At 40.5% G+C, this 27038-nt stretch overlaps 1 protein-coding gene across 2 annotated transcripts; it reads right to left on the bottom strand.

Moving 5' to 3' along the window:
- Positions 1 to 3333: 3333 nt before the first annotated feature.
- zcchc4 (zinc finger CCHC-type containing 4) lies at positions 3334 to 25595 on the bottom strand. 2 transcript variants are annotated; one of them, XM_005815168.3, is made up of 13 exons: positions 25411 to 25595; positions 23689 to 23807; positions 23532 to 23614; positions 23158 to 23430; positions 22540 to 22608; positions 13852 to 13924; positions 13631 to 13781; positions 13017 to 13117; positions 5868 to 5989; positions 5180 to 5255; positions 5043 to 5094; positions 4817 to 4964; positions 3334 to 4669 (listed from the first exon to the last, which is right to left on the bottom strand). In XM_005815168.3, the coding sequence occupies exons 1-13, from the start codon at positions 25496 to 25498 to the stop codon at positions 4549 to 4551; spliced, it is 1476 nt and encodes a 491-aa protein (XP_005815225.2). In that variant the 5' UTR covers positions 25499 to 25595; the 3' UTR covers positions 3334 to 4548. The 2 variants fall into 2 exon arrangements, with proteins under 2 accessions (XP_005815225.2, XP_023202087.1); XM_023346319.1 differs by lacking the exons at positions 3334 to 4669; positions 4817 to 4964; positions 5043 to 5094; positions 5180 to 5255; positions 5868 to 5989 and adding an exon at positions 9875 to 10040.
- Positions 25596 to 27038: the final 1443 nt, after the last annotated feature.

Genomic DNA, 27038 nt, shown 5'->3' with positions numbered 1-27038 from the left:
ACAAACTTGCTGTAAAGATCCTTGTAAGTTAGTTTTGTCTTATTTCAAGTGTACTGAGATACTTGCATTAGAAAGTAGATAAAAATACTTGGTAAGATTTTATGGTTATGAAGTGTGATGAAATCTTGGATGCTATTGTTACTGCAATTTAAAACTCAGTTTTCCAGCTAAAACATTAGATTAACTTCAACAAGGTATCAGAATAGGACCCAGTATTCACTAGTATATTGGATCCTCGCTTTACTGTTCAAATCAAATCAAATTTAATTTGTTAAAAGACTTGATGATTTGTATCTAAACAAAAACCTGGATGGGGGATTCGTATTTATAAAACCACTAAACTGTTCCTTTCATTGGTTAAAGAGGAACGCTTCTTTTATGTCTCCTTTCATCGCTAAAAGCAGCTCATTAGATCTCCCCTTTTCCTGAAACTACGTGTCACTTTGTTCTGTTCTGCTGTTTTGATGTTTCAATATAAAACCTGCTACTGTTGAAGTGAAAAAGGTCCAATATTTCACATTTCACTGAATGTGTAATTAGAGCATTGTTTTCATTCTCACTTCATTTCCACTTCATAGAAGAGAATGCTCTCACATACAAATCTTCCTTTATCTGTTTAGCATTTAAATCATCCACCTTTATGTGGCAATTCTATGCTTTAGTGGCCTTATGTCTCATCTTTTGTGAGTTTCCTCTGCTAGATTTTTTCCAAATTAGATTTTTCCTCCCATCTAGTGACCCTTTCCTTTTATAATGTAAGGACTTTTTCCATTATTCACAATGAATCTAAAAGTTACTCAAAGTATTTAACATCATAGTTTCAAATGAAGTAATTCATTTTAATTGTTCTTTATCACAAGGGGACATCAAAACCAACTGAAAACAGATATTTTTAAAGTAGTTTCAGTTCTAGCTGTTCATGACACAGGACATTCAGATGAAACTTAGTGTGCTGAAGTAAAACAGCATGGGAATAGCTGAAGGGGAAAAGTAAAAGAATTTAAAACAAATTTAAAGAATTTAAAATGAAATAATCTGCCAATTACTAGCAGTGATTTTGATAGTTATTTTGACTTTATCTGAAACCTACTAGTTTTCATGTTTTGTGTGATCTGTTGGATCTTACTTTGTTTTGGAGTTTAATTTGATTCTAGTTTTATTATTATTTTGTGAGTTTCTTTTTTTTATTAGATCAGTCTTGATTCTGTTTTTTCAGTTCAGTTCTTTCTAGTTTATTAGGTTTATTTCTTGTGTTTAGTTATTCTTAGTTATGTTTTCTATGCTTAGGTTTGTTTTACTGTTCAAATCTAATCAAATTTATTTGAGTAGCACATTTCAGCAACAAGGCAGTTCAAAATGTTTTACATCATAAAAACACAAAAATCAATAAAACACACATTTTCCAAGTACCGTCATTACACATCAAAATGTTGGTCAATGTTTAATTTTTTATGATTCCAAAGCAACTCTAAGCAGGAGGGTTTTTAGTCGAGATTTAAAGGAAGTCAGTGTTTCAGCTGTTTTGCAGTTCTCTTGAAGTTTGTTCCAGATTTGTGGTGCATAGAAGCTGAATGCTGCTTCTCCATGTTTGGTTCTGGTTCTGGGGATGCAGAGCAGAACCAGAACCAGAAGATCTGAGAGGTCTGAAAGGTTGATATATATATGTATGTATGCATTTGGCTGTGAATATGTATGTGTGTAAGTGTATATATATGCATATTGTTGGGTAAATTGTATTATTAGTAATTATCAAATATTTGTTGTATCATGTAGCCTTGTAGTTACATTTAGATAATGTTTCTGTGTGTTAAATAACTTTGATTCTTTCCTGAGACTTCCCTGGGAAATAGAGGTGACAGCTACTCTCAGCAGCTGTTGCCCTGCAGGACTTCCTACAAGACAGAGGTGTGAGTTGCTCCCAGCAGAGTTTTACAGTCCTGCAATAAACTCTGCTCTGTGCTACAAAGCCGTTGCTTTGAAGCTATACAACGTGTCCTATTCGACGCCGTGCCTGGAGCAAGAAGGATTTAGATTGTAGATAACATATGTTTAGTTTAGTGATTGTCTTTTAGCACTGCAACTAAAATGCTTTGACCCCACCCTTTAGAGTCGCAGTGCTCAGTGTGAGAGGGTTCCTAAGAGCAATAAAAGAGAGGAACAGACAGATGTGTTTCAGAGCGGTTGGAGATTTGTAACTGAAAGCACATCTCTGTCTGCTCTCCTCGCGAGAAACAAAGAATCTAACTCTCTTGTCTTTCCTGTGTTTGTTTAATAGGTATTTAGACCTGACACATATGTACATGTGTATGTGTTTTTTCACTATGTTCTACTATTGGAGGTGTTCTGCATGTGTTCTTTGTTCCTGAAAACATGCATCTTAAAGTGGATGGTGTAAACAATTTGTTTATGTGAAACACTTTTGCACCCTGGAATATGTCAACACCTTTGTTCAATAAGAAAAAATATCAATAAAAATATGAAAAAAAATACTTGGTAAATTTTTCTGGTTTTGCAGTGTAGCATGAAATACCTCCTTCTTGTTTGCCTGCTCCGTTGCCTAGCTACCCGTGCCTGTCTATCATTAAGAAGCAGTCCTCACTGGGTCCGCAATATTCTCTCAGTAAATTAGTGACACAGTTTAGGGAAAGAAGTTAGGAAATTATTAAGGTGATTATATTCAAATTGAGTTTTACTTTTATTTCGCAATCATTGATAATTAAACTGTTTGTCATTTACCCCTGCTAAACGCTTGCTTAATAAAGATGCATCAAAATTCTAATAAGGATTGTGGACATCGAAATTAATTGAGTCAGTTGTCATTTTATGGTTCTTCTGGTTAATGTAAAATCCATGTACGTACATTTCTCTAGAAATGTGGTGGCTTCAGAAATTCCTTTAGTGTTGATAAAATAATGACCTTGGGCTCATGCCGAGCCACTGAAAATTGACTAGTCTGTAACAAGTGCACGTTGTCGATAGAGGGAGAGCTACCGCCAACAGGAGTGGTTACTGAAGTTATGCAGTTGTGAGGGATACTCAGCTGACTGTTTCTTAACTGAAAAAGGTCATAACTCCTGGATCGTAGGTAGTTAGAGGCTAGTTGAGTCTCCTTCGACACCAGCTTAGACAGATCATCTCTCCCAGACCTGTTTCAGGGTAAGACTCGAAGGTTCAGAGGTTTTCCGGACCCGTTAGACGGAGAGCTGGCCAGTAGTCAGCCCATGGGTGTTGTGAGGTTTAGGGCGGGGCTGGCTATTGCGTAACAACAATATATATTATATATATATACTGTATATATATACAAAGTGATCAGCGAAAAAATTATACAAGAACTTCACATTGAGTCTTTCTTTATTGAACTCAAACATGGAATTTTTAACAACAGCCAGTCTGATTTTTATTTGTAGTTTAAAAAGCACCTATTCTTTTAATTTTAAGTCTCACATCCTGATAAAAATAATTTGGGGTTCAAAATATTCTAAAATTATTCCTAATATTACTGTAGGACAATTGTACTGAAACGATTGGCTGTTTGGAAAGTTTTCCAGGAGAAGATTTATCGTCTCTGAAAACAATATAGCAGCACTACTTAAATTCTGACACAATGTTCTTTGGACAGATGGCAGAAAAGGTGAGAGCAAAGAAAAAGAGCACTTCAGCAGAAACATCTCATACTATCACCTACGGTGTTGGGAAGGCGATGATTTGAAATTGTTTATCTGCAGGCACAAGACTTAGATATCCTTTGTACACCAAAGTGTTTTAGTTAGTCCCTAGTCCATCTGTCCAACAGCTGGGTCAGGTGATCGAGGGAACACAGCAGCTAATCTACAACAGAATGACTGGAGAAGAGTTCAGTTGTTGCAATGAACTAGTCAAAGCCCAGACATCAGCCTGATTTTAATGTTGTGGTGGGACCAACCACTGAATGGGGTTCTACAAGATATCCAGTCAACTAGTTTTTCACACACCTTTTCCAACTTGGTTTCATCTTTGTTTTATAAAAGTACAGGTGAGTCAATTATATGTTTTTCCACACTTATAGTTAGTTTCTAACAATGTTTGAAGCTGGTAAAGATTCAGTATGCATCTTTAATAGAAAATAGATTTTTTTACATATTTGTTAAAATGATCTTTGTAACAGTACAATATAAGACAGATCCTGTGTGAAAAAGATTGAGCTCCTCTGCCTTCTCCCAGTGTTTCCAGTACTAACGGCAAAATTACACCACTTAGTCAGACACAACCAATCAGAGACAGGAGGAGGGTCTTAGCGCTCTCAATCATGCTAGTTAGCATGACAACAAGTAATAATTTGGTGGTGTTTCTCCACCATTAGCACATGGAGTAGCATGTACACAGGGGTGATTGACAGCTTTAAGGCCCTCCTCCTTGCTCTGAACAGTTGTTTTTAACCAGGAGTGGTGCATTTTGATCTTTTCACAGATTATCTGTCTCATATTATTTTGTCAAGACATGGTGTCAGTTGGAACAAATATGGAAAAAAATACATTTTCGTAAAAGTTACAAAAATAACCTGATGAGAGTTCACAGAGCATTAGCAGCTCTTTTCTTTGCTCTGTTTGCTACTCCAGACTTCTTCTTGGCTCCAGGCTTCGCTAGATAAGGGGAAGCTTTCTTCCCCAGACTCTTGGCTTTAGGCCCCAAACTAAAAGAAAGAAAGAAAAATGCGCACACACACACATACATGCATGCACACACACCCAGATATTGAGACAACTTAAGACGCTCCATATTCAATTCTCTGTAGGTGAAGGAAAATATGTAATCCCTTCCAGGATGTGATGTGGCTTACCTGTTCTTCCTCCGCATATCTCTGAGAGGACAGGCTTTCCGTTGGTGCTCCAGGCTGCCGCAGCTGAAGCAGCCATTACCCCCATCACCTTGCCGACAGGGATGGTCCGGCAGAGCGCAGCGGCCACAGGACGTGCAGTGGCTCCAGGCTGATGTTGGAAAAGGTTTTTTTATTCTCAACATCAAGCACAAAAAACTAAACAATATTAAAATATCTAATGTCTTACATGGTTTCACACATTTCCCACATGCTGAGCAGTGCTTCCATTCACGGCCATCCTAAAATCACCAACAGAAAATAGCATTTATAGACTTTAAGAAACTATTGCAGTTTTAGAATACATTTATGAAGAACATGTGATACCTTGGATGGACAAAGATTGCATTTAGTGCAGTGTTTGTTCAGGGAGCACACATATCTCTGACACATGGAGCAAAATCTGCAGAAATAAATAAATTATGGGACAACTCTGTATTAAACACAAACTTTGATACATTATTCTACATCATGTAAGATGATGTATAACAAATACAGTGGAAATCAGAAGTTTATGTACATTTTCTCAGTATTTGGAAGCATTGTCTTTGAACTACATGACTTGGATCAAGCATTTTTTGTTTCCTTGTAGAAGATGTCTATACTGCATATAATTGGTTGAAGAGACGAACGTGGCTCCAGTCTTTCAAGCATCGGTGAATTGTTCCCATGGATGAACTGGACTAGTGCAGCTGTACTAACGCTCTTCCTGATTTCTTTTTACCTTACCCATCATGTCAAATCAGAATGCAGTGAGTCCAGGTGTTGGGTTAGTTTCCAAAGTCATGACATCATCATTGTTCTTTCTCTTCATTGTTTGGGGAGATATTAAGCATTCTGTATGTAAACTTCTAATTTTTAAAACATTAAAAAAATAAATCTCTGAAATATTCTGTCTCTTACTGTTGAATTTAGCAAACAGAAATAGTTTTGGTAAGTGTATGTAAACGTCTTGTTTCAACGGCATATACAAAACAGAACTCTTTTGTATTAGGAGTCAATGACAAGTCAATACCTGTAGCCCTCCTCTCTGGGCAGAACAACTTGTTTGGGTAGAATATTAGTAAAGAGTCTGACAGGAGACTGCCTCCTGCCCGTCTTCCCGTGTTTATAGAGAGGATGGTTGTCATAGTCCACCTTGTTAAAAATAAAAAATACAGTTAGAATCCAAAAAACTTTGATGAATGCCCCATCAGCATCTACTCTGCTCAGGATACCCTGAAACTCCAGATTACATCTAATCCAGCCAGTCTTTCTGGGTGTTTAACTTGTGACTTCTATTTCAATCATTTTGTTAAATGACAGATTAAAGCTGTCCAGGAACTACGACTTAAAACAATCATAGAGAGCTGTATACAAGAAGACCAATAGTAAAGTTCATGTGTGAAGAAGGAAAAATGACATTGTAACTTGCTTGTTACTTGGTCTATCTCTTGTTTATCAAACCATCTCTTCACTGTTCATGAAGAAACTGGTCCAAAGACACCCTTAATGACCAGTAACCCAGGTTGAACCAATCAAAAAGAAAAAAACTGGGGTTTAATTGATTTTGTATCATTTGTACCCTGTATTGACAGGGTATAAAGAAAGGAGTGCACCAATAAATCTGCCCTAATTTCTTTTATCAAAGTTTTTATATTGTTTTTTATGTAAACAACACAATCCAATAGAAAAGACACACTACAGAAATCCCTCCCATACCGGATCTATTACCCCGATATGTACCGCTTTACGCTCATAAAACAACAAATGCAAGTTTCAGGTTTGTACATAAATGATCAAGCCCAGGTTTTAGCAAGGGTTTACTAGGGCTGCAGCCCAGGGCCCCGGTGCTTCAAGGGCCCTGAAAGGTGCTTTGTACTTTTGTGAATGAATAAGATCAGAATGCCTTAATTTTGTCACTGGCTAAAAGTATTCTGACAGTGTTGTTGAAAAACTGTCTGATCTGTTCTGGCCAACGCCCATCATGAATGCTTGATTATTATTGGTCCAAATTCGAGGCTTCTTATGCTTTGGGGAGGAGCATCAGGGAGTAATTTCTTACGATGGCGGACAACAGAAAGTATGACAGCGGAGCGCAGGAACAAGAGAAAAGGATAAGCGCAACAGAGAGGTGATGAAGAAAATATCCAAGCTAACAGGGTTTTTTAAACTCATTTTGGACATGGAACAGAACCACCGTCCCTCTCCGCTTCTCAAAACGTTAGCCTTGCTAACAGTGGCTCTACTGTGCCACCAGAATCTGGAGCTGTGTCCGATCTGGCGCCTGCAGATTCAGACGCAGCGGAAGGGCGATCTTCTGCGTCATGTGCAACGATGGATAATCCGTACAGTATTGATCCTGTGCTTTGGGTAAAAACTGATGAGTTCGTGTGAATTTACTGGGCTAAACAAAAAGCAGGGAGCTGTCAAAATATGGATGTTAATTTTAAAGCATCAGAACAATAGGTTTACAAACATCAGAAACGATTCTTCTCCAGATCGCGCTTTGAAAGCCAGCTCCAATTGGTGAGTACATCCAAACTCAGTGACTGATTTACCCTCCATCCACCGCAGCTGTGTTTTGTATTTTCAACGATGCTAAATGTCAGTGATGCTTTGAAACGGGTTTCAGTGAGTGGAAAAAAGCAACAGAACGATTCAAACAGAAAGAAAATAGCTAAAGTTACAGAAAAGTAATGTGACTGCTCCGCTCGCTCAATGTGAAGTTAAAAAAGCGGAACTAACTTTAGCTTCCAGCTAGCAGCAGCGGGAGGAGCTGTTCTAATCATATGGCGAAGGGCCGACTGTATTAGCTTGAGTGCGTCCTGCCCTGACACGCTGCTAAATTCAGTCATCACAGAATAAAAGTTTTGACCAGGTTTGGCTGTCAGAGGGGAAGTACTCAGCCTGACTATCTGAGCTTGGTAAGGAAATAAGCCTGATAATTAGAGAGAAAGATACAGTTGATAAAAATTGAAAGAGGGAGGAAGACAGATAAAGATAGAAATGAAGGATAAAAAGAAATGCTGTACATTGAGGATGGATAGAGAACATTGTCACATTTTTCTTCCTTAGGAAAGCTCTGTTGAGTAGACATACTCAAGATGTTCAAGTATTTCTTTAATAACTATTTTGTTTGTAGTAATGATCTTTACATTCATTAAAGGTGCACCGGTAGCAATTTTCTGACTGATCACGATCTTTAAAAATCTGATTTGCTGAAATTTTTTTGTACGTGTGTGTGCAAAATATAGCAAAAAAGTTGTCAATCATGCAGTGACTGTTGTAAACCTTGCATAGAGAGATGACCTGTGGTTCCGACTGTCCATCAGCCTCTCATGGTGGACAGTGGCTGATTTTTGTGACCTTGTAGGTAGATAAGGTTTGTGGATAGGATCGGTTCCACAAGTTAGTCACGGCCAAGCGCCGACCACCCAAAGGGAAGGAAATCAGGGATATATGTAACTGTATAACCATGATTTAGTAGGGCCCACACTTTGGCTCAAGCCCAGGGGCCCAGACCCTCCTCAATTCAGCCCTGTAAATGATACAACCAATATCTGACCATTACGCAAATATATCTGCTGGAAAACTTCAACATAAGACGTAAATGGCTGCCAGATGTTATAAAATTGAACAGATCTTCTGACTGTATAACTAATCTTCTCCAAGTGAATGTAACACATAACCTCCCTTAACTAGTGACCATTTACTAGAGGATGTGGATCCTTCCATCTACAAAGAATGAGTCTAAGAATGAATGAGTAGAAAGCATAAAGCTGGATGGATGGTGACAGATGTACAGTTGGTCCAAATATTCCTGAGAAAGTGTCAAAAACAGACTACCAATATATATAGCTAACCATATAGCTTTGGACAAATCCAGAATGTGTAAAAGTGTGGCTGGTGTTTATTTGCATCGATCACATTTTGGATCCAAGTTCTTTCTAAATGTACAATATGTCTTTGGACCAATGTAGACAATGGACTACCTTAAATTGAACAATAACATGCCTCAGACATATTCAGGAAAAATAAATATTTCAAAAAACCTTTTGCCAAACTGAGTCTGACATGGATTCCTCCAAGTCCATCTGCCATCTGTATTTCTGAGAATCCAAGTTGGTGTTATTGTTTGAAATGAGCAATGAATAAATTCTTAACGTGTATTCTAAACATTTTGTGTCGGACCTAGACTCCAGAATCTTATCCACAAGGGAAGTGAAAGGACCCAGAGGAAAGCACTCAGCTTGAGATCAATGTCTCAAAAGCAAATGCCTGAAGAACTGTGATTTGTGGATATCAAATTTCTGTACCAGCTGTTCATGTAAGGCAAACTTCTTGTCTACTTAGAGATCATATAATAAATGTTCCTTTTAGACACCGAGCATTGAAAGCTGTATCTCCTAAGAGGGGAGCAAGCGTGACGATTCGATATTGGAACAGATGATAATAACTGTACTTTTAAAGGACTTCAGTTCGTCTATTTTCAGGCAGTTCGTTTTTTTGTTTGAAATGAAAAATGATTTTTTTTCGTATTTCATTTATTAAAAAAAAATCGGAAATCGGATAACGGCTCGGCTCAGTTTGTTATCCAATTTCCCATTTAGTGCACAAAATTTAAATGGAAAAAACAGATAACGAGCGCTCAATTTTCATTTTTATGATTTCATATTTGACAAGCGGTCTGACCCAGAAGTTCTCTCTGACCGGCACACTTTGTACACTCGTATAAAGCGGCAATTAATACAAGTATAATTAATTTCATCATGATACCTTCACAGAGCTTATATTCTAACTTTGTTTTGTATTCCAAGCTAAAGTTGTGTTAAGGGTAAATGTGTGCTTTTAGATCTAGAAGGGGTAACATTTAATTTTTACTGCTAAAAACAATTTTAGAGAACACAATATAATTAATTTGGAATTGACAGGGCCCCTTTTTTTTATTATTTCTATGAACAAAATAAATAAATGAATAAAAATGTGGAGGCCCCCCTGTTGGTCAGGGGCCCTTGGAATTGTCATAACTTCCCCCCCCCTATACAGATGTGTACCCTGTCATGAACAAATATTCCTATAATTTAAGTATATGAAAGATGAGGAGACAGTGAAGAAGATGATGTCAGGAGGAGGAAGAGGATCACTGGGAGATTCTGGGAAACTGCATCCAAACCTGGAGCTGTGGCCTCTGCTCCTGAAGAGCTGCCTGTATGAAACAATAATAATAAAAAAGGTACACTCTGCACGTAAGAAGCCAATCAAAGGGAAGAATATATTTCACATACACACAAAAAAATATGAATTTACAAACTAAAAAACATTAATGAGGAAGGGATTACTAGTAAGTGGAACTAGAAGAAAACACTGAACAGAATATCTTCAGAACTCTAGAGAAGAATATTATATTTTGGTACACGTATCAAACGGTACAGATAGCCTACAAACACATTAAACTCTTCATATCACACTTTGAGCCGCTACGAACAGATAATAAGCAGAGGAAAACGACAGTGACCTGCCAAGATCAGGCTGCGGTTTGCGGGGAAAACACTCCACCCGCCGGCTGAGCCTGGAGCCGCCTGGCCCCGGTAGTGGAGCTACGCAGCTCCGAAAACGTCGGAGCACATTTCAAAAAAGCCTAATTTTGGATTCACTATGTGGATAGATGAAGCTATGAGGGCTACTTTCTAGTGATAGGCCATCTGAAGCCAGGCTTCCAGGCGTCGCCGAGTAAAAAGGGGGCGTGTCAGATGAAGCCCCACTCCGATGCTTGTGTCTGAAAATCACGTGACCCACTGCATTGTTGCTGAAATGTGCTACATTGAAATGGAGCCAACAAGAAGAAAAAAATCTGACATCTGGGAAGACTTCTAGATGATCACTCAAAAGATTCTTAAATAAAAATAATTAACCCCTTCACCTCCAAAATTCTCACCTTCTTTAAATTTCCACTATTTCTTTGTTCTGCAACGATATCTCAGTCTTGCACAGCAGAAACAGACTAAAGCTGTTGGAAGAGTAAAATTCTGGCTGATTAGTAAAAATATAAGGGATCAGAGAGCCAATAGAAATCCAAGAAAAATAATTTTTGAAAAATTTTAGTTTTTCAGGATGCAAATCAAAACTCAAAGAATACTGTCTGCCCCAACAAGCACTGCACTCCAAATACACTAAAACAAATGTCTTTATTGTCAAATCAGTTGATGACAAAAGAAAACAGCCACTGACAGTTAACATATACCAGGATTGGCTACAAATCATTTTAATAACTAAAAAAGATGCGTTAAATAGAATTTAATTCACTCTCCTGTTATTAAACATGAGTTTGACAAAAACTTTGTGACAATATTGCATTTACAATTTTTTTAAGTATGTCTAGCTGAGTGACAGGCTGCCAGTTTCAACAGCAGATGTCACTAGAGAGAAATGAAAGAACCACTGAGTAATGAACCTTTGGGTGAAGCAACGGGCTGGGAAGCTTCATTGCTTTACTTCATTTGGCCATCACTACTACTTTCTCGCCTAAAAACAACTTGTTGTGACATATTAATAGTGTTCTTACCTCTATCTACTGCTGCTGGTGGCACAGTGCAATAGAAGCCATCTTGCTGGTCCAGAGACCAGACAGGTATGGCTGCAGGTTGGTGTGGAAAGCCACGCCCCCGCACTCTGGCTTTTCAAAATAGAAACTCATTCTAACCATTTTTCTCGGTAGCTGGATGTCCGGTATTGTTTGTTTCTCACAGGAGCATTACTTAAACTGACTTGCAGTTGGCAGAAATTACTACAGTATATAGCCTGAAACAGGCTATATGTATATGTGTGCAGCCAGTACAATGTGTGACCCGGCTCTTGTGAAAGCAGGACAGAGAACTTCTGGGTCAGACCACTTGTCAAAAATGAAATCATGAAAATCGAAATTCAGCGCTCGTTATCTGTTTTTTCCATTTCCATTTTGTGCACTAAATGGAAAATCAGATAACGAGCTGTTATCTGTTTTCCGATTTTCTTTTGATAAACAAAAAATGAAAAAACGAGTCTATTTTTGTTTTTCCATTTTTCATTTTAAACGAAAAAACGAACTGCCTGAAAATACATGGACTGACCTCCTGCACTGATTCCAGATTTTTACTGTGTGGATTACCACTGGGTTGGAAGTATAAGTTGAAACTGATTGTTTAAAAGGTAGCTGGGGGTAGAGAGAGAACTAGATGTAGTTGACTTTCTTTCCAAGGCCACCCGGCTTGTAGCAGGAATGTCATTCTTTAACCAATACAGTAAGGTTCTAATGTTGGCGGCCCAGTAATAGTACATGAAGTTAGGGAATGACATGCCTCCAACACTATGGGGTAGTTGCAGCATCTTACTGAAAATGAATGGATTTCTATTATTTTTGAAAATCAGCAATTAGCTGATACTTACATGAGAAACCGATGTTATCTTCCTTCACAAAGGTCTGAAAATCAGCCACTGTCCTCTGTAGTGATGCCTGACTGACTGACCTGCCCACTAGGTCACGTCTGCAGAAGCATGGTTAACAATAACTGCCTCTCTATTGCCAACTTAGTAACTTTTCAACTCAGGCTTTTTAAATATTGGTGATCGGCCAGAAAATTGCAATTGGTGCAACCCCAGTTTATAGACATTTACTGTGTACAGTAGACTCCTGCCTATTTTAAGTTCAGTATTTGCAGGTTTCTCTGTGGAATGTGACTCCAGATTATTTGTGGAAGATCTCCAGAGTATTTCATAGAGTGTTCCTAAGATATATGAAAGAAAATGCAGCCCAAGAAGCTGAAATACCTGGGGGCAATGCTACATGACAATCTATTGGCTGCAATTTGCAACCAAGCCAGGAGCACCATTCAGTTTCCTTGGTGCTGATTGGCTGTACATCCAGTAGCGGAGATAAGGAAAGCTGTGCATGTTAGCTTCTGTGTTAGTGCTAAAATGAATTCCACTGTGCGTATTAATGCACATAGGTATATTTAGTGTCTAAATTAGTAAAATGGTAATTATGACTGGCTTTAGAAGGAGTCTGAAGCATTTGCTTATATTGGCTATTCGCAGGCAGCTGTGGTCACTAAAGCCCATAAATACTGGGGCTTTACTTCAGGTACAGAATAACATTAAAAACACAACTCCTGGGAATGAAAAGGTGTATTTTTCAATAAGCTGGTACCTGGTAGTCCAGCATGGTCAGTGCAGGGAGACACTCCAGGATGCGAGGCTCAAAGAAGTACGGAAAGATCCAAATGATGGGAATGTCAATGTTAGAGTCACCTGAACACATAGAGGTCAGAGTTCAACACAGGAGTTCCTGCATTTAAATCACATCGAATCTGGCAAACAACATCCATATCATTGTTGAATGACATTTCAAGGCATCAGGGGTTAAAGCAACTTTTCCTCTTTCTGTAGGCGTTAGACCAGAAATTAGTCTATATTCAGTAAACTAATGCTTGTAAAATTCACAAGATCATCCTCTCCATGAGATTGTCTTGGAAAAACTTAGTGTCTTCAGTCAGAGGATTCTTCAAAATCACTGTTACACAGGTCACTAGAGGAGATCTTTCCAGCCAACAGCCATCACTATCTAAAATAACTCTTTGAAGAATTTGAATTAATGATTTGCAACAATATTTAATCCCTTTGGGATCAATAATATTTGTGAATTTTAAATATTCACAGAATTGTCATTTATTGATATCTCTGTGTTGTTTTGAGGAGGTTTGAAGCAAAAAAAAAAAAAATCTGTCAGTAATACATGTGGCAAGGAACTAAAAACCTGCTAACCAGAGTTCCGCAGCTTCTTCCACGTTTGAGAAATCAAGGAGAAACTGTTGGCCAGAGGTTTGACCAGTCCACCGAACGGAGGGTCTGCTACCATCACCACCTGCTCCCCATCCGCCTCTGTCAGGAATGCATCCAAAACAGCTCTGGAGGCCTGAAAGGACAACACTCCGTCAGTCAGAGCTGAAACTGCCTTAAGCTGGATCTGCAAACTCAACTCTTACCTCTCCGCCAAAGAAGTGGTGGTTAAACATGTTATAGTGACAGAACTCATCCTGACTGTAGAACTGAGCATATCTGAAACACACACAAATAGTTCTGATGTTTCATGGAACCCATCTAGGCTTGTCTGGGCCTGACTGTGTTCTAGAGAGTGCACACATAAAAACAGAACCACTGAATGTACCCAGGTAACTTGTGCTAGAGGTTGAAGCTTGAAACGACACAACCCACTTGGTGCACAGTTTTTTAGAGAAACGAAGTCCAGTGACCTAGGTAAGAGTTCTTTAAATTAAATTTATTTTTATTTTTTTAGAAGCAGCTTTTACTGTCTCCGATACTGGAGAAGATTAATGGTCAGCTTGAAACGAAAGGAAAAGAATAGGAGTAGTCTAGAGACTCTAGCATGATTAGACAAGTTTAATGAAACTTGAAGTGATTTACAGTCCCAGGAAAAAGAGTTCACAAACCAAGACCTTTTTATCATTTTTTCACATTAACAACTTCTGAATTTTGTTTATTTTTGCAGGATTTGACATGACAAACCAGCACAATGTGACACAGAAGAATTACTTTTTACAGATCAAAATTAGCAACGTGTAGCGTGCATTGTTAATGAACCCCCTTTACTCTGATATCCCAAATAAAACCCTAGAGCAAATGATTGCTTTACAGTTCACCTATGTGTAATTTAACACAAGTATACTTTTTTTCCCCAAGAAGGTTGCTCATTTTAAATTCCTGAGTACAATTGTGCATAACAGACTTCATTTCAAGTTCCATGCAGATTACAGATATGAAAAATCAAGATGACTCTCTTTTGAGGGAACCGAGAGCGTAATTGCAAGTAAACACACACTGACTTGGTTTGAGACTTGGAATAATATCTCAGATTTCAGAAATGACGTGAAGGAGCCCTGCATAAGAAAGCCACTCGGGTCTAGAAAGAGCATTCTCATCCCCTTCGCTCATTGTTTCAGTAGATCTGGTGTAAGACTTCAAAGTATCACCAGCATGAAACAACTGTTATTAAAGCAATTTTATTCTACCAGCAGGAATGTTTTAAACAAGAAAATACTAACATATTAATATTAACATTAATATAATCAAAGTATGAATTTAACATTTTTGACATATTTTGGTTAATTTTCAATTAGCTGCAGTTCCTGAGAAATGGCTGAAAACAAAGCATTTGTCAGTAATGAACAGCCTGTTCAGGCAATTCAAGGTGAGCTTTTGGCTCCCTCTGCTGGCCTATCTGGCTTGTTGCAGGATGGAGCGAGCTTCACTCCACTGGACTCCAGCAGTGACCAGCCTGTTCAGCCTTTTCCACGATCACCCATACTACAGAGGAAAGCGGCCAAAGATGTCCAGCCTTCTCAGGTAAACATGTGGCTGAGTTCCTGCAGGCTCTAAGACCTGGGTCTTGATTTGAAGATCTGGTTGTTCAGTGGCACAAAAAGTGGGTATGCACTGTATGCAATGCATAGGGGCGCTGCACTAGAAGGGACGCCAAAACGATGTGGGGAAATGTTTTCTAGTCGCCATTTTCTGTATTTAACAGCGTTAAATAGGCTGTTCTAGAGGCTGTGGAAGTGGCTCTTTGGCTCACTTATATATTAAATGATAAAATATTGGCCTATTTTTTGTTTCATTCCTTTTTAATTGCTTTCAAGGATGCGATTTATTCACACATCAGGAAGGAACAAAAACATTAGGGAGGCAACGTAACATACAATAATTATTAATTACTGTATTTTTTAAGTGCATGAATAAGGGAGAGCTGTATGGACATATTAAACCTATGGAGGAGGAGGGGGGCGGGGGGGGGGGGGGGCGCATGACATGTTCACATACACCTCAGATAGTATGCAGTTGCGCCCCTGGTTGTGTTGAAGGTTTATCAGCACCAACTCAAGCCGAAATAAGAAAAGCAATTTTTCCTCGGTCACGCTCTCAAAATAAAGTCCAAATTTACGTACAAAGCGAGTTAATTTATTGCATAGAGCCTTTCAAACAATATCTACAGCAAATTGCAGGGAGAGAAAATAAACATTAAATGCATGCAGTGTTTAGCAGAAATAGTTATTGTGATATTATCAATATCACAATAACTAATATCTATTGGCTGTGAGCACAAACAACAGTTCATTCACCTGTCAAATACATGACCAGATAAGACAGAAGTTTAATATAGCGGATGTTTGATATTCATAGCGGTTAGGTGCTACAGCCATCATCTTCTACCTCATCTAGGGTCAAATAGTGGCATTATTTTTATGCTACATTTTGGCCTGATTTCCCCCTTATGACAATCTTAAGGATGACCATACGACTCTTAAGATAATCTTAAGCAATATTCCTGCTTTGTGTTGTGTGCTAAGAATTATGTGGTCCACTTGGAAGGACTGAGGGACCACTCCGATCTAAAATCAGGGACACTGGACATGGTGGATTGTCTTGTCTGATTTTTCAGTTTGTCTTTGAGGACAAACATGAATGCAGCCCCTTGTATGTGACGTAACTGGTGAGAGGAACCTAAATACACATAAGACAAAACAACTGCTATGGCACACCAGAAAATCTGGTGGACATTTTGGATGTGTTTATATTTTTTGATTATAGTCCACATACTATCGCCATTTCTTCTTCTCAGTTGATCATGCTTGTTTACTCTGGACTCCGTTTGATTGCTTAAGTTTGGCAAGATTTTCAGTGTTGCATCTGAATGTTGGAGAGTGAAATCGGTTTGTGTGTAGTGTGTTGCTCCTGCGATGTGGCTGTACACCACACACACTGTATGACCAAAGCATTTATGCATCAGACTTTTTAATTACCATGTGTGTGGTCCCAGATTTTGAAAGTCGGTTGACAATTTTAAAATCTTGAAGTGAACCAGGCATTAGCAGAGAATGCCAGTCTTCCCTCTCCCCAGCAACTTGAGAGGGAATCCCAAGGTCAAAGTCTTCCAGCATGTCTTGGGTCTTTCCCTTGAATATCCTCCCCAGAATACCTCAGTAGTGAGGAATTCTCTAGTGAGAACACCTCACTAGAGATGTGGAGATGTCTAGTGCACCATGCACTAGACATGGATTATCCCTCAAGTTGCTGGGGAGAGGGAAGACTGGCATTCTCTGCTAATGCCTGGTTCACTTCAAGATTGTAAAATTGTAAACATATCAAAATATACCAGGTGTAAAACTAATAACTGACTGAGCTGACTTGTCTGCAGGAGCTGCTATCCCAGTGTCTGGAGGAGCTCAAAACTGAGAGAGCCAAGACGGACGCGCACATCCAGTCTCTTAAGAAACGCAAAGCAGATCTCTCAGTGAGTATGGGACAGAACACTGGCAGAACTTAAACATATGATCTGCGTGCATTTCAACCGCAGAACTATAACATCTGTCTGTAAGTCGTTTCCTCCCCTCTCCCCCATCAAGCGGACCACAGAGGTAATGAGACATCAGGTACAGGACCACTTCAAAAACATGCTGTGTGTCCTAAACAGGATGAGAAGGCTGTAGTCGACACTCTGGATATGGAGCTGAAACGGACCAGAACCAGGCTGGACCAGATACTGAAGAACTGGGTGAACCATCAGGAGCAAGTCACAAAGAGCATTAGCATCATCCTGAGTGTGCTGAATAAGACCCTCACACCAAAGGAAAATAAGGTTTGACTCCAATTCTTTACAACATGATGGTTTACCAGTTGCAAAGGTACTCAACTGATGTCTTACTTCCGCATGTCCTTCTTCTCAAGGGTCAGTCAGAGATTGTCAGGTAAGTTAATCATCTTAATTTAGGTTTTATTTCATATCACTCATTGCGACTTTCCTCTGGGTAATCACACATCCAGTCCTAAAAGGCCCGACACCGCAGAGAAGGTTATCAAACTTAATGACAAAAGATTTGAGAAGCTTCTGAAACCTCTTTCCTCCATCTCCAAAAACCTCAAGGCCCAACTACAGAGGAAGACTATGTTGTTAGGTATTTCAAAAAAGCTTCCTAGCCCATTCTGATGCAATTAGTTGAAAACAAATGGGAGAGTGACAGGGTTATAGGAACTTTAGTTCCATTATGCTTTCCTTCTTCCTTCCCCAGATTCATTGCCCATTGTGATTGACATGCAGACCTGCCACAGTCATATCACATTAACCTCAGAGGGGCGGGGCACTGCCTTGAACGCCATTGATGTTTTATGATGCAGTCAGTATGGTTTTACTGCAAAGGATTTCGGCAGGTTTGTCTCCAGTGTTTGACAGAGCTCATCACCAGTTCACGGAGCCATTGTTCCCAGCCATACGCTTCTTGAAATCAGCAGAGAACCAGAACTGCCCAAACTATCTAGAGCAGTGGTTCTTAACCTTGTTTGAGGTACCGAGCCCACCAGTTTCATATGCACATTCACCGAACCCTTCTTTAGTGATAAATCAAATATGATTTTTTTCCAAATTCAAGACATAGGTAAATGTTTATCAGATTCGCCATCTTGAACGCTGCTGGTTTTATAAGTGTTTCACCGATGGTGTGCGGCTTGCCCTGCTTTGCGATCAGGTAAGCAACTTCGTACGATGCGGTGAGGATCGGTTTGTTCATGGGTACAAATCCAAGAGCAGGCAGAGTGGCCCTTTCCTCAAATCTGGCTCTTTTCACCTTGAATTCAGCGAGCGTTGTGTTCTTGTATTCCCCATTTCCATGCAGCTTCAAGAAGTGTTCCTTCGGTTTTGCCGGTGCGAGACTAGAGTTGCTCAACTTGACATTGCAAATCATGCAGATAGGACGCTGACTCCCATCACGTTCCGTGATACATGTGAATCCATGTTGTACATATTCGTCCGACCACTTTCTTTTTTTGCTCGACATAGTTAGTATGGATTAAAATATTAAGAAAGAAACCATACAACGTACGACTACGACAGTCACACGGTGACTACTGAGCACACTAAAGTCCCTGTAGCACTGATTGGCCAATTAATGTAACGTGATCATCTGCAGCAAGTGATGGCCAAGCGGGCGTGTCATCACGAATATACATAATGAGTCGGGTGTGTCTTGACCTCTGTGGCGGAGGCTCCGCCAAACCCCTGAGACCGACTCACCGAACCCCTAGGGTTCGATCGAACCCAGGTTAAGAACCACTGATCTAGAGTTCTGTTATTCCCTTTAAACCTACAAATCCATTTGTTCCATAGAGGCATTGTGAATCGTCACTAGGATTCACCAGTTAACAGTTTCAATGTCATTGATTAATAGAATCATGTTGCATGAGACCGGACCGGTCAGACCTGGCAGGCCCAAACGTGTTGTGAGGGTCTGCTGGGAACGTCTGGCGGAATCCCCTGTGAGACGGAGCTTTAACTCCCATCTCTGGCAAAACTTCGAACACGTCCCGGGGGCGGTGGGGAACATTGAGTCTGAGTGGACCGTGTTCCGTGCCTCCATTGTCGAGGCGGGAGATCGGAGCTGTGGCCGCAAGGTTGTCGGTGCCTGTCGCAGCAGCAACCCTCGAACCCGTTGGTAGACACCTTCGGTGAGGGATGCCGTCAGGCTGAAGAAGGAGTCCTATCTGGCCTTTTTGGGCTGTGGGATTCCGGAAGCGGCTGATGGGTACCGGTGGGTGAAGCGGCATGCGGCTCGGGTGGTTGCTGATGCAAAAACTCAGGCGTGGGAGGAGTTTGGAGAGGCCATGGAGAAAGACTTCCGTACGGCTTCAAGGCGATTCTGGTCCACCATCCGGCATCTCGGGAGGGTTGGGGGGGGAATACAGCACCAACACTGTTTATAGAGGGGATGGTGTGCTGCTGACCTCTACTTGGGACTTTGTGGGCCGGTGGGCAGAATACTTTGAAGACCTCCTCAATTCCACCAACATGCCTTCCATTGGGGAAGCTGAGCCTGGGGACTCTGGATTGGGCTCTTGAATCTCTAGGGATGAGGTCGCCGAGGTGGTTAAAAAGCTCCTCGGTGGAAGGGCCCCGGGGATGGATGAGATCCGCCCGGAGTTCATTAAGGCTCTGGATGTTGTAGGGTTGTGTTGGCTGACGCGACTCTGCAATATCGCATGGACATCGGGGGCAGTTCCCCTGGATTGGCAGACTGGGGTGGTGGTCCCCCTGTTCAAAAAGGGGGACCGGAGGGTGTGCTCCAATTATAGAGGGGTCACACTCTTAAGCCTCCCTGGCAAGGTCTATTCATCGGTCCTGGAGAGGAGGGTCCGTCGGATAGTCGAACCTCGGCTTCAGGAAGAGCAGTGTGGTTTTCGTCCTGGTCATGGAACACTGGACCAGCTCTACACCCTCGTCTGGGTCCTGGAGGGTGCATGGGAGTTCACCCAACCGGTCTACATGTGTTTTGTGAACTTGGAGAAGGCGTTTGACCGTGTCCCTCAGATGTGGTCCTTTTGGCTTCATCAGGTCGTGATCTGCAGCTCTCGCTGGAGCAGTTCGCAGCCGAGTGTGAAGCGGCCGGGATGAGGACCAGTGCCTTCAAATCCGAGGCCATGGTCTTGAGCCGGAAAAGGGTAGAGTGCCTTCTCCGGGTCAAGGGGGGTGTCCTGCCCCAAGTGGGGGAGTTCACAGGAGTTCACTTCCCCCATTCTTCCCGAATGGGGGAAGAAGGGAGCGGGAGATCGACAGGCGGATTGGCGTAGCGTCTGCCGTCAAGCGGGCGCTGTACCGGTCTGTTGTGGTGAAGGGAGAACTGAGCCAAAAAGCGAAGCTCTCGATTTACCGTTCGATCTACATTCCCACCCTCATCTATGGTCATGAGGTTTGGGTCATGACCGAAAGAATGAGATCGCGGATACAAGCGGCCGAAATGGGTTTTCTCTGTAGGGTGTCTGGGCTCTCCCTTAGAGATAGGGTGAGAAACTCAGTCATCCGGGAGGGACTCAGAGTAGAGCCGCTGCTCCTTCACATCAAGAGGAGCCAGTTGAGGTGGCTCGGGCATCTGGTCAGGATGCCTCCTGGACGCCTCCCTGGTGAGGTGTTCCGGGCACGTCCCACCGGGAGGAGGCCCCGGGGAAGACCCAGGACACGCTGGAGGGACTATGTCTTTAGGCGCTTTGGGATTCCCCCGGAAGAGCTGGAAGAAGTGGCTGGGGAGAGGGAAGTCTGGGCCTCCCTTCTGAAGCTGCTACCCCCGCGACCCGACCCCGTATAAGCGGAAGAAGATGGATGGATGGATGAATGGATGGATGGACAAACTTCAAGTGTTAATGCTGTAGTAATTACTTTTTTTCATGCGTTTGTCAAACTTCTTTTGGGCATGGGGTTAGTGTTCTCAAAGATCTACACACAGTACCCAACAATACTCAAGACAAAAACTATTTTTAATAAAGATGTGTTGTTTTTTTTAAATGCTACTTGTTTGTTAATCCAGTCTTTTCTAAACATTCACACCCCTATCAGGCTGGCACACTTGTTTTGTGTATTTTATCCCATGCTTAGTGATGCTGGTTTGACATGAAAGATAGACAGACATTTCAGATGCTGCCACCACAATGCTGCACCACTGTGAAGGCACTTTCTCATGGTGTTTTCTAGGTTAGCAGCAGTGTCCACCCCTGGAAGTTCAGCTCAGGAGGTTTTATTTTGATGTCATCAATCCAAAGAATCATATAAACCTGGTTTCTAAGCTGCAGTTTGACAAACTCAAAGCGAGCTGCTGTGTGATGTAAAGTGAAGAACTTCTTCTTCTGAGTGGCAGAGTGCATGAGCAATGCTTAACCATGGATAGTTTTATGTCCAGAGCTAGAGCTCTGTCTTAGGATTGTATCTTTGTCCTGTGTCTGACAAAGGCTAGTCTACTCAGTTTGGTCAAACATCTAGCTCTATTGACAGTGCTTGTGGTTCCAAACTTGTTCTATGTTCCACTCCACCATGGTTGTATGTGGTCTTAGCACGATTTCTTTTTAAGAAACCAGTGCCACTGAAACATTTTCATATCCTCTCCAGATTTCAGTACTGCAAATTATTCCTTTAACTTTATTAGTGTCTTCACAACAGCAGTAAGACCTGGTTAAGATAAGTGTTAGATTCCAAATCACCTCCTGTGGACTCCAACAAAGCTATAGAAAATTATAAACGCATTTATTTTACAATAAATCACAAAGCAAAGAGTAGAAAAAGTGATAGGTACAAGTACTGATGCATCATGGAACCAAGTTACAGACATTTTATAATTTTTATATATTATTTAATAGCATAGCCCTAACCCATTTCCTAGATCACAAATTTCTTTTTCTTTTGTATTGAATGGTCTAAATAATTTCCACCAGGGGTCACAATAACACAATATTTTCCCACCTTTCACTGGGGTTTCTTAAAATGAGACGGAGAATCTGAATAACTGAACTTATGAACAGGAAGGTTTATGTAATAGTGGCCACAGATGTTGGCTGGTAGGGGTTAGGTTTGTCTATTGAGTTTTGAAGCCTACATTGTTATTATAATTGACATTTTCTGTTCCTCAATGAATTATTGAAATACATTTATTGTCCAGTACTAAAATATAATATACTCCAAGAGAAAACTTGAAATGTGAATAACTCTCAAAGCAGCCTATTCCAACTGTAAAGCATAGGAGAGTTAATGACTTGGGCTTCTGGTGCAGCAATAAGATATAGGGAGCTTGCTCCCATTGAAAAAATACTGGAAAAAATGAACAAATAAAGAATACAGTCAAACTTACCTGAAATCAATGTCCAGCAACAAACTCTTCATTGGCTCCAGGTTTCTCAGCTTGATCAGTTCCTGTAGTCTGGCACAAACCACCATAACGTATTAACAATGTAAGATTAAAATGTGCATAGTCAAAGTTTTGTAGCATATACAGTGTCCCAGAATGATCAAAAAACCCAGTAAAAGTCACAACAGAAGTTGTGGCATTCATCGTTTTATTGTGGTTTTTACATTTTGCTGACCCTCCTATCCCACCGTAGATATGACAGTTAAACTGATACTAATTTTTACAATGTCAATATATGAGTTATGACATATGATCAATTAAATCAATCAATCAAATTTTATTTGTATAGCACATACTGTATATGACATATATGACATATGATGTCATAACTCATGGCATCATGAGTTATGATAGTAACATGCTCATAACCATCTTGTTTAATTTGTAATGAAAACAAGATAGGATCATGGATGGAACCTTTCGGAACTCCTGATTCCCTGTTAATTCACAGCCTGTGAAGGGAAACTCGGAATATTGAGTCATTTTGTAATTTCAATAAAATAACTCAGAGAAAGTGTGTCTGCCTAATGTGGTGAGACCCTTAAATGCAATCTGTCTCACCTAGGTGTCCCCACACACAGAACCTTTTTATATCCCAGACCAACTAAAGTATCCAGCAGGAAGTGTGCACTGCGATCGGTGAACAGGTACTGGGCGTTGCTCTTCTTATTGTCTAGCGGACGCAGCAGGATGCTGGGCCTCCTCAGCTGGGCCGCGGTGACCGCTGTGGTCCTGTGGGCAGAGTGAGCGCTGTGCTCTGCAGGCAGGAGAAGGATCTGACAATCCTCACAGAACTTCTTCTCAATAAATGGGAGAGAAGCAAACTGCACAAACCTGAGGAGATAAGTTTTGGTCAGTTAATATTTTCATTCATTTGTTTATTCATAAAGAATCAGAGACAAGACCAGTTCGGAGTCCTATAGCACAACTCTTACCTGCTACAACATTCCTGCTGAGTGAACCGAGGCCTCTTTGACAGCATCTCTGCTTCTCTGGCCAGCATCCTGGCTTTTGACACCTTTAATGGAAACATATCAAAGTCATTTACCTGCAACACTTAATATCCAAACATTACAAGTAACTTTTACATACCTTTTCATCTTCCCACTGAAAAAAGCTGCAGTCTTTCCTGTCTCGACAGGCTGAGCACGCATAAAACCGCCTGCCCTTACTGCCTCCATTGTCAACCTTCTCAAAAAGTAAAGTAGGACCTGTTGAAACACAGGATGTGATGTCACTATCATTTTATCTTTTAGGTACCTGGCTAATGTTACTAGTGGAAAACCAGGCAGAGAGGGTATTAGCCAGGGGCGTAGGTTTGGGTATGGACGGTCGTGACATGTCACGACCAATATTCAAGGGATATAAAATAGTCCCGACCAATTTTTGCCATATTAATTCAAAAAAAAAAAAGTATTTTTTAACAAAAACAAAATAAATAAACGAAAATCTACATTGATTAGTTTAATATTTCAATATACTGCGCAGTGGTAGCATTCATTTTAAAATTTGTTGTTCTGAACTATGACGACCCGCTATTGGCTCACAGAACGTGGATCTACGTTCTTTGATTAGCTGCACCAGGCGGCGGCCAGCTGGCCACACGCGGAACGGAAGCTTGGTCCACGGTGCTGACAGTGAACGCGTCTCCTTCTGAGTTTGACATTTATTATGAGTCTCCAAGACCATAATACCAAAAAAGAAAAGGACAACAGACATTAGAAGTTATTTCGCTACCTCGGCTATAAGTACAGTGAGGGGACCCATAAGTTAGATATCTATCACGCAATGCATTTGTTGTAAAGTCCGGTGTTTAGTAAGGTCAGCACTGAATGTGAGGTAGAATAGGTCTGTTAATTATGTAATACTTTTTCACATAGGATGCTCAGACAGCAGGGCAAGCAATTTTATGAATCTTTTTTCCTCTTAAATGCATAATATCTCAACAATTGGATCTTTTTCCTGAAGTGCAAGAAGTCATTTTTTGTTCTTATCTGCAATTGTGTTTGTTGTATAATCAGTAGATCCAGAGGATATTTCTTTTGATCTTACTTGTAATGTTTGCTGAATTTTGAAAAGGAAAAAGTAAAATGTTCTTGAACTGATCTGCTGAGTATGACTGTATCTGGTTGTATACACAAGATGTATGATCTGGTTATGGTTGGGGGGAGGGGGCTATAAGCCAATGTGGTGCCCCCCCCCCCCTGGTCAAAAATGGTAGGGCGGGGGGAGGGGGGGTCAGTAAGTTGTAAGGTCCCACCAAAACTTAGACCAAACCTACGCCCTTGGTATTAGCCTACCAATGCATGCACCACCAGTAAAGTCAATACCATTGTCATCATTCTGTTGAGAACCCCCCTCCCTTCCCCCTCTCAGCGGGCAGAACGACACAAGTTGTTCATGTTAACTAAAGCTGTACAAGTTAATGATGCAAATCATTCTGTTCACTGTGATAAATGCAGAATAAGGTGTTTACGCAAATTAAGAGTGAAGGTCATGCAGAGAAACCAATCAGATAGAAACAGGAATCTAAACCAGTTAAAGTTCTGCAGATTATCAGTGATCAAAAATCATTCGCTAAAGAAAACAAGCAAATCACGGAACAGCATCTTTAAGTATTCTAGATTTGCATCTTGAGAAATAAGCCTAGCCTCTTTAAAGTTAACTGATTTCAAAGCGTTTTTAAAACATAAACACAAATCCCGAGTTTAGCATAAGTTCATCTCTCAGAGCTAATTATTTAACATTAAATTTAACAGGTATACAGTTTTTGAAACGACTAAGTTTGTTGTTGTGTTGCAGCTATCCGCTCACCATGCGGACAACGTGGCGCTGTTTTTCCCTCCTCTGGAAGAATAACTTCTATTCCAAAGCTGTCCATATTTGCCTCGCTAATCTCCATGTCTGAGTTGGAGATCCGGTTACTGGCTTCTCTCCAGAACTTCAAAAACAACAGCGACTTCAAAAAATACCAGAATCATGCTGCTTTAAGTCGCGCCCATTTTACGTCCCTCCTGTCGGAGACGTCATTGGAGCGACACGTTAATTTGTCCGCCATATTGGAAAGGGAGACAGAGACAATCTAACCATTAAAAACTGAGGTTTTTGATATCAGTTTCAATATATTAGCACTTTATGTCTGTCCAATTTTCCTGTTTCTTCCAGAAAATTTCACAAGATAATTCATGCTATTCCCAGAGTTAACTCAAGTAATAAAATAAATCACATGCGTGATCTTTCAAAAACACTCCCTCTCACATTGGAGGGAATTAAACTAACAGATAAAAAGTGAAACAACAAAACACTTACCACTTACATCAGTGCTGTCATAGAAAGGACAGTGTTGTACCTAAAGGTAAGTTTTAATGGAGAGGTCAAACTGAAAGCCTGGCTCTTTCTTCATAAATACTGAGCAGACAAATTTCTGAGCACCAGATTGTTCACTGAACACCACTGGGACAGGTTTGGGATCTCCTCTCTGTACAGGGTCTCATCATTGTTTGTTATCAGACCCACTACGGTGGTATCATCTGCAAACTTTAGAACCCTGTTGGAGAAGTGGATGGCTAGACAGTCATGGGTGAACAATGTAAAAAGAACCAGACTAAGTACACAGCCCTGCAGTGTGCCTGAATTGAGGACCAGGGTGGATGATGTTCTGTCCCCTATTCTCACCACCTGAGGTCGGTTGGTGAGAAAGGCACATATATGTTGAAAGTCCCAGATTGTGAAACTTCACTATCAGCTTCTCCGGGATGATGGTGTTAAATGGTGAATTGAAGTCAACGAATAGCATCCTAACATAAGTGTCAGGATGCTGCAAATGTGTAATGACTGTATGTAGTACAATGGAGACAGCAACCTCTGTGGACCGGCTCCTCCTATAGGCAAATCAAACCTATGGGAGGCTTGATTTGCCTATAAGCCTGTGATCATCATACAGCCTATAAGCCTGTATGATGTGTTTTAAGATGAGCCTCTCAAAGCATTTCATAATGACTTGGTTAGTGCAACTGGACAGTAGTCAGTTAAGCCAGTCACAGCAGATTATTTTGGTACCTGCATCGACATGATGCAAAAACAAATAAATAACTAATTAAATAAAATATAAATATGAAAAAAAATGTGCATGCATGTGCAGAGTAGCAGGTGGATAAAGTGGCTGTGTTATGTCACAGTCAGCTAACTATTTATGGGTCTAATGGCTGAGGGAAAGAAAACTGTTAATTTGTACATTAAATCTTTGCTTTTGTTGTACTGCTCCATATTATTCACTTTGTTTCTTATAACATACAGTACAGACCAAAAGTTTGGACACACCGTTTAATTCAATGAGTTTCCTTTATTTTCAAGACTAATGACATTGTAGATTCACACTGAAGGCATCAAAACTATGAATAACACATGTGGAAATATGCACTAAACAAAAAAGTGTAAACAAC

The sequence above is a fragment of the Xiphophorus maculatus genome, chromosome 14 (genome assembly GCF_002775205.1).
Source record: "Xiphophorus maculatus strain JP 163 A chromosome 14, X_maculatus-5.0-male, whole genome shotgun sequence".
NCBI lineage: Eukaryota > Metazoa > Chordata > Actinopteri > Cyprinodontiformes > Poeciliidae > Xiphophorus > Xiphophorus maculatus.
This window is presented reverse-complemented; position numbering and strand designations above follow the sequence as displayed.

Excerpts from the sequence above, each read along its gene's own strand:
- zcchc4 (XM_005815168.3), bottom strand. The coding sequence starts at position 25,498 with ATGGAGATTAGCGAGGCAAATATGGACAGCTTTGGAATAGAAGTTATT. Across the intron at positions 13,925-22,539 it reads TTGCTGGACATTGATTTCAG|ATATGCTCAGTTCTACAGTC; the intron begins GTAAGTTTGACT and ends TGTGTGTTTCAG. Across the intron at positions 5,095-5,179 it reads GCAATCTTTGTCCATCCAAG|GATGGCCGTGAATGGAAGCA; the intron begins GTATCACATGTT and ends TGGTGATTTTAG.